At 34.7% G+C, this 8,136-nt stretch overlaps 1 protein-coding gene across 4 annotated transcripts in view; it reads right to left on the reverse strand.

Annotated features, from left to right (window-relative positions):
• Positions 1-8,136, reverse strand: part of RALGPS2 (Ral GEF with PH domain and SH3 binding motif 2) — a gene marked incomplete at both ends in the record, with an annotated part of 110,711 nt that overhangs the window by 31,818 nt on the left and 70,757 nt on the right. For all 4 annotated transcript variants that reach the window (XM_079697959.1, XM_079697957.1, XM_079697956.1 and 1 more), the window contains 2 exons: positions 1,570-1,660; positions 2,745-2,882. In XM_079697959.1, the coding sequence (XP_079554085.1) occupies positions 1,570-1,660; positions 2,745-2,882 (229 nt within the window). The remainder of the gene's footprint in view (positions 1-1,569; positions 1,661-2,744; positions 2,883-8,136) is intronic.

The raw sequence follows: 8,136 nt of genomic DNA on the forward strand, positions 1-8,136 counted from the left end.
AACTTTATCCTTCTAGAGTTAAAATTCACCATCCTCTATAATTATGCAACAATTTCTTAGACTTCATTTCTACTGAATAAACTTTAACTTCTTTTAAATCCATTAAGTTTCTTGAGCCAGATATAGAAATTTTAATAAGTACTTACTCATATTTTGAGTTTTAAGATAATCTTCTGTACGTAATTGGACAAAACATGAGTGTTTTGTGCTATGTCAGTAATTAGAGAGATGGAAGAAATAGTGGTAAATATGACACAGACCATCAAACTCAAGAAGCTTACAACCTAGGGCAACATCAGATCTGTGAAACAACTCCAACCTTAAAAAGCCGATCCACTGACTTCATACATTTTCAAATGAATTACCCTGTGAAAATTTTCTGTAAAATAAAAATTGATATAGAAATATAAAGTGGTAATAATATGGTATGGTGGAGAAGGTGGCAATAAAGGTGTTTTCAAACATTAATAAAGGTTTAGATACATTTAAGTATAAATACAGAGCTTCTTAATATATTTAATATTAGAAGAAAAGTTATTTCTAGTTGTTTTCCAGAATTTCTAGTCTTTTATTGGTATTAATTCTGTACTGCAGAATTCTTTAAAAATTGTTGAAACTTAGGGAACAAGGAAGTTGATAATCACTATTATATGGCATAAGAAAAATTTTATATAATGCATTAATACTGAAAAATAACCTAGTCTTTCACTTCGATAAAATTTTAAAGTATAACCTTTTACTGGAAAAAATATTTGTGGAAGACACAAAGTTAAATTGAAAGCTTGGGAACAGCACAAAATTTTGAAATTAACAAATGAAGCTACAAGGAAAATGAGAAGTCTCAAGAGAAATAAGCTCTTTATCCTCCTGTCTTTTGGAAAAAAACCTGGCAGTCATGATGTATAGCACACCACTGAAAAATAAAAAAGGGTTAATGATTTAAAAAATCCTTCCTCCCTTGGGCAGGACTGTGGATGGTTAAGGAAAAGGAAATGGATATCAGCTGTCTTAAAAGTAAGTTTAAAAATCTTTAATGAAGAAGGATTTGCTTGAGTAGAAAAAAGGGCAAGTGTGGTGCTATACTGAACAAGTAAGTCTCTAACCCAGAGTTCAGAAGGTTCAATATTCTCACAATACACAAAAACAACTTGAAAACGAGTTAAAAATTGTGTTAAAAATTACCATTAAAAAAGGAGTAACTTTTCTATTCACAGACTGTTTCATTAATTTTTCAGCCTATTCAAAGATAAATTTCCATAAAGATTTAATGCTTGAATTTAGAGAGAAAGGAAAAAATTTAAAACTAGAACTACCAAACATCAGCTCTCAACAACTTGAGAAACATGAAATGCTTTTTAATGGAAGAACAGAGGAGGTACTTGTATATTGGCTCAATCACATCAAGTGATTAAAAAGAAATACATGTAAATAAACTTTACCATTGTAAATGTACAACTGGATTAGGCATATGCATGATAAGATGTAGGATTTAGATGTTTAAATACATGGTGATGAAAGGGTGGAGGACAGGACAAAGTTATACAAACCACTTCTGAAGATCCAACCTACTTGTAATTATCATCTTCCACAAACTTTTGTAGTTCTTCTATATACTGAACAGAGTTCAGGTATTTTTGGACGTGAGGCAACATGGGGATATCTAGGCAAAATGTGATAAATAATTATCTGATAAAGTACATCTTAGGCAGAATTTTTAAAGTTAAGCTGAGAAAAATATATTTAAAGGTAAATTAAGGCCACATGGCACCAAAATTTAAATGAACTCTAGAAGGACATTACCAAGGTAAATGTTATTTAATGTAAAACTGGAGGTAATTTAGAAAACTACAGTTGTATGTTGTTTGTATAGATTAAAAAAAAGAAGAAAAAAACCCCCCAAATAGCCCCATTTACAAAGTCCCACGTATTTGAGAAACTTCATGGAAAAAAACCAGAGACATCATTGTGATTTATATTCAAACCTCATCTAAATACAAGATGTAAGGCTCTTTAGGTTTCTTATTTTTAAAGAAGCCTGGCTCACATCTGTAAAGTAGTTTTTTCTTCCCTACTTAGAAATTTCAAATACGATTAATTTAACATTACAATTTGATGTTATGTTAAAAAAAATTGAGAAAAGTATAAAACAAGAGATTATTTAACTTTCAGATAATGTAAACTCACGGTTTTTAAACACCATAAAAATTATATAGCTATAATAGTCTATCTTTATTCCCTATCAAACTGAAAGCATCCAAACATTTTAAAACATTAAAACATTTTTTTCCTAATCATTTGGGCTTGCAAAAGCTCTTTCTATATATGTGTTTCCATAAAATACATCTTGCACAAAAATTGGTTATTTTTACTCAACATAGGACTCAAGAAAGCTAGTCAACTGTTACTAGGATCAAGGGTCTCAGCTCCCTCCCTAACTAAATAAATAAAATAACTATTTACATAATAGATCAGGGAGATCAAATGAGATGAAGAGAATAGAAAATAATTGTGAAAATTATGTTAGCAAAGTTGCTACAAAATAACAGAAAAGCAAAAGATATTAGCATTTTAAATATGAAATACTTCAATTCCTTAAAAGCAAGATCTTAAACAAGATGCTAAATATTAAACAGTGAAATAAAACAATCATTATTTTCCTTTATATTAGGATGATGTTCCCTGTTGTGTGAAAAGTGGCCATCAACCTGTGTAAATGAATCATAGCTTTACCCTCAGAAACTCACCATATTCACAGGACTGCTGTAAATCAGAAATTATTCTAAGGATGTTATTCATCAAATTTGATCTTTGCTCATTTTCTAGAATGCTGCCAGTTGATGGGTATGCTGAATCAATGTACGTTAAATCTGACAGGTAGATACCTGAAACGAAATTAGATAAATGAGTGTTTTCCTACTTATAGTTTGGAAGAGTATAGTTTATAGCTGTATTTCAGTATATGCCATATTTAGAATATATCATTATTAATACACTGCAGCCTTGTTAAAACATGACCACCGAGGCCTAGATTTCTGTGGAGTTGGGGTCAGACATGCAAATATGTTTTCTGTAAATGTCCTCTTAGGATACCATTTTAAAATACGGCTTGAGGCTGGAGTTAGAAACTCCAGTACCTACCTACCTATGGGTCTTAATGGAAAGAAACTGAGCTCCTGAACTGGCTCTGCCTCTGACTAGTTGTATATAACAAAGACAGTTATTTTAATCTCTGAACCTCAGTTTTTATGTCTATTTTCCAAGTTGTGGTATAGCCTGAAGGTTTTTTTTTTTTTTTTTCGCGGTACACGGGCCTCTCACTGTTGCGGACTCTCCCGTTGCGGAGCACAGGCTCCGGATGCGCAGGCTCAGCGGCCATGGCTCACGGGCCCAGCCGCTCCCCGGCATGTGGGATCTCCCAGGACCAGGGCACGAACCCGTGTCCCCTGCATCGGCAGGCGGACTCTCAACCACTGCGCCACCAGGGAAGCCCTAGCCTGAAGTTTTAAGTTAGCCAGCCTAACCACTACCTGACCATGGGGTAGTTACTTATTATTAGTTCTATACACCCTTGCCTTGAGTTGATAACTGTCACTTGAGTCTTAATTACTTTGAAAATTGTCTCATTCTGGCAGAAACATCTTGTTTTAAAGATTAACAACTGTATCTTTGAAACAGTTCATGTGACTACAAATTGAAGTTAACCTTGCCCTTTCTCTGTAGCAACAAAAAGGACATATACCCCCAAATAATTTGGTTGTACTAGTTCTGGATATGCAAGGTCAAATCTATAAAAAATACTTCCTGAGAGTTTACTATGCACATGTAAAGTGTAAAAGACAACTATAGCTGGAGAGAAAAATACACTTTCCTACTTTCTCCTCATTACCGCCCATTCATGAACTCTCAGAGTAAATGCAACCAAAATGATGTACCTACTGCCTTCCAAATAAGCCCTATGTTTTTTCTCATGCCACTTCTTCCATCTTAAATGATACCTAGACTCAACTCTGCCCATTTACATCATATCTTATATCCAGGTCAATGTCAACTGTTCTTTAGTTTTCTCACAGATTCCAAGAAAGGAATTTAGAAACTGTCTAGTCTAAACCCCTCTTTTTATAGGTGAATACTCTAAGGTCCACAGATATTAAGGAAGTGGCTAATGCCCTGTAAACTGTTAGTGTCAGAGCTGGATCTCAGAGTATACACTTGAACCCCAAGGTTTTTTTTTTTTTTATTACACTCTGTTACAAACTCATACAGTATCTATACCATTCACTTGATAAGTTTTAAGACTTTATCATCTTCTTATTGAAAATCTTTTGTCTTTATATCTTATCTGCTCAAGATTATAAACTCATTCAGATGGTTACTCTATCTTGCACTCTAAAAAATGAAAATCCTGACCAGTATTTTCAGACAATTAGCGCTTAACACAATGTAAAAGGTTGGCATGGCAATCCTTTTATTCATCCTAGTATCATTCCTATTCCATTCAGTAAATCTTAACCGTATTCTTTAAGCTACCTATCATAAATACTTCTTTTTCTTTAGAGATTCTCAACTTCATTTTTTATGACTTCAAATAAATCTATAGCCTGGCTCCCTTCCTTTTCCTCCCATCTCAGAGGAAGGAGAATCCCCTTCCTCTCTCCAAATCTAACCTGCGATTTTGAACATAATCGCTACTGCCTCCTCTAGAATGTCCCCTGTTGTCTTCACTATCACTCACCCTCCACTGGCTCCTTTCCCAAAGCCAATGCACACATTTAAATCTCCTCTATTTAAGAAAACAAAATCAAAGCCACCCTTCCTTTAAATCTGATCCCCTCCTCAAGATAGAACCCTTGCCCCTCCCTCTTTCAACAAACACACTGAAAGAGAAACACAGATTAGTACACTTACCTTTTTTATCTTTCATTCTATTTTTATGTAATATGTGGTACATATAAAAGTTTACTTGGGTCAGGAAAAGTTGTGACAGACTTTGGAATAGGCAAAAATGATTACTAGGTATATCCTCTCTTCAGTGCCTCCTTTTGGCCTGAGCTATTTTACAACTCTGTAAGTTGTTGAAAACTTGTAAAATACAAATTCTTGTCCATAAAAATACCAATGAAATATGTCCAGTGGGATGTAACTGATTATTGCCCCGTGGATGTTGACCAGTTTTGCAACTATCTGTAAATTCACTTCAGCATTCCTGACTGCCTGCATGTATGTGTGGTACTTTGAATTATCCCTTGAAGTGGCTGTAATATCTTCCTGATTCCCTTATATATTTAATGACTTAAACAAAACATTTGACACGTATTCATTTTGTATTTGTGTGAGAATCATAATTATACCTTTTAAAAAATAAAAGTTTAACACATAATATTGGTTGTTATCAAACAATGTAATAAATACCAGTCAACTTAAGAACTACAACATCAGCACTGTTGCATCATCTACATGCTCTTTCCCTATGTTATCTCCCTGCCTCCTGTCTAGAGGTAACCAACTATTCCGAATTTTAAGATTATTCCCTTGTTTTTTTTTGAGGCACCTATCTGTATTCCTGCACAATGTATTATTTTACTTTTGCTTATTTTTGAGCTTTAAAAAATCATACTTGATATATATGATTAAATTAAATAATATCAGTAAAGTTAGAATGGGTACACAGTAAGTGATTTTAAAGTGGTTGTTAAATCAATTTTTAAAAATATGGTCTGTGATTGCTTTGCCTTACTATTTTGTTTCTAAGAATTATTCATGTTAAGTATAGCTGTAATTCCTTAAATTGAGAATAAACTAATATGTAACTATATCACAATTTACTTATTCATTTTATTTGATAAGAGTTTTGAGTTACTTGCCCCCTCCCTCCTTGTTGCTACAGACATTCTTGTAAGTGTCTCCTGGTGCGCATGTACAAGAATTTCTCTAGCAGAGATATATACAGATATATATATATATACATGTATGTCTTACATTATAATGTTCAACTTTACAAGACAGCGCCACGTTGTTTTTAAAGCTATATCAATTCATACTCCCACTGACAGTACATAAGTTTCTACTGATCCACACATGCTAACACTTGTAGATAATCTGAAATCCACATCTATCTTGTTGCTGAAACTTATTCTGGCAAAGGCATACATGATCTCCTCATTACTAAATCTTTAGACATCTCTCTCGATCTCCTCCCTTCTGCTCAGTCTCTCTGCAGTATTTATACCATTCCCTTTGTTCCTTGGTCTTTACTGGCTTGAACCTTCCTCGCTTCCACCCTCCCTCCATTCTTCTTTTTCCTCATGTTCCCTGGAATTGGTATTCCCCATGGTTCTGTCACTAATCTTTTCACTCTGCATGTACCTTTTCTGGATTATCTTACTTCTGAGGCTTCAACTGCCACCTAATTGCCGATGACTTTCCAAACCTCTGTACAGAACACACCTCCTGACTTTCATTTTCAATTTAACATGCCAACAAACTAACCATTATTTGTCCCTAAACACCTGCCATTCCACTTTCTAACCTTGGTTAGTGATATTATTAACTGCTTTAAATCGCTCAAGCGAAAGAGCTCAGGAGGAGCTTACTATCTCGTATTTTCCCAGATTAAGCTATTAGTGAATACAATATGATCATTGAATGATCAAGTCATGTATTACATAATATAAATCAGAGGCTAGAAGCGGTCCCAATGTTTTTAAAATCAGGAAATACCATAAGAAATATCTACATATGACCCTCTTTTCCTTAAAAAAAAAAAAGGGCGGGGGGGAAGATCTGGCAACAATGAGGTATAGCTGAGAAGGGTGTAGATACCATTATACCAACCATTAAGGATGCCAGTTTGTCATAACCCTATTTTCTTCTGCTCTCTTACTTCTGGTTTACTTCACTTATATACATTACCTGCTTCATTCTTGTTGTGAGCATTTGTAGGCCTTTGAGTATGGAACCCCTGCTATACCTATGTATGTCATAGGAATTTAAAGAAATAATTAGTTCTGTGAAATAAGTAGAAACTATTGTAAGCTGACTTTAAATAAAGGATGTTGATCAACAAACAGTTGATGGTAGGGCCTGAGAAAGAGAAAGAAGCACAAGGTAAGTCAAGGAAGAGGGGAAAGCACACGGTATGCATAGAAAGTAGAAATGCACAGGTTTTATCTAGAAGCAGCAATCAGCAATTATATGATCCAATGAGAGAGAGTGTGGCCGAATGCTTTGGAGTGAGATTCAAATCCCAGTTCTTACCACTTAGTATGGAAGTCCTAAGCCAAATTACTTAAAATGTCTAAATCTGTGTCTCCTCAGCCACTGAGTTAATCAACATTCTTGATTTAATGAAATATAAAAGCATAGTTGGTACTCAACAATTACTAATTCCCTCTCCAGCACCCTAGGTTCATAGCAGAAGAACTGGGCCAGAGGTAGGTAAAGTGACTTGTCTAAGTTCCCATAGCCAGCGGGGAGTCAGAATTCTCTTTTTTCTCCCACTCAGGCCAGGGTTATGTTTGCTTTTAAATCACAGCATCAACTAATAAGAATAACCGTATTCAGACAAGAGGAGTCATGCTGCACATAGGAGGCAGTGACATTATATAACATCAGAATTTAATTATATAACATTAGAATTTAAAAAATGAACAGTTTTATCTCTTACACAGTAAGATATAACACATTACAACATCAGGTTCCTTACAACTTTAAAAACTTCTGAACTGGCAACTCAATGTTTAGAAATTCGTCTAGGCTATAAAGAGTATTATATTATTTAGGGGACTGCCTCTTAGAACAGAGTCTAACTCTTGTTCTTTGTAATAAAAAACAAACTCATCAGCCTGCGCCTACATCTACGTGAAGTTGAATACTATTTTTTCAGTGTTAACTTAAAAGATCTCTGGGCAGCAGACTAAAATGTTTGTTTTATAATTGCCTGCTGAACTATGATAGTTTGTTTCCAGATGGTGCCCTTCCTTCAACCTGCACAGTGTCTCCTTGTTCGGAGCTTTTCAACCTCCTGCTGATCACACTACCCCCACCCCTATTTAAAGCTACAGAGAGGAAATCCTAAAGAGATTTTCCCCCCAAGTCTCCAGCAAATTTTTGGTGACGTAATATGTGGGCTGAACTTGA

This window comes from Hyperoodon ampullatus (assembly GCF_949752795.1).
Source record: "Hyperoodon ampullatus genome assembly, chromosome: 2".
Taxonomy (NCBI): domain Eukaryota; kingdom Metazoa; phylum Chordata; class Mammalia; order Artiodactyla; family Ziphiidae; genus Hyperoodon; species Hyperoodon ampullatus.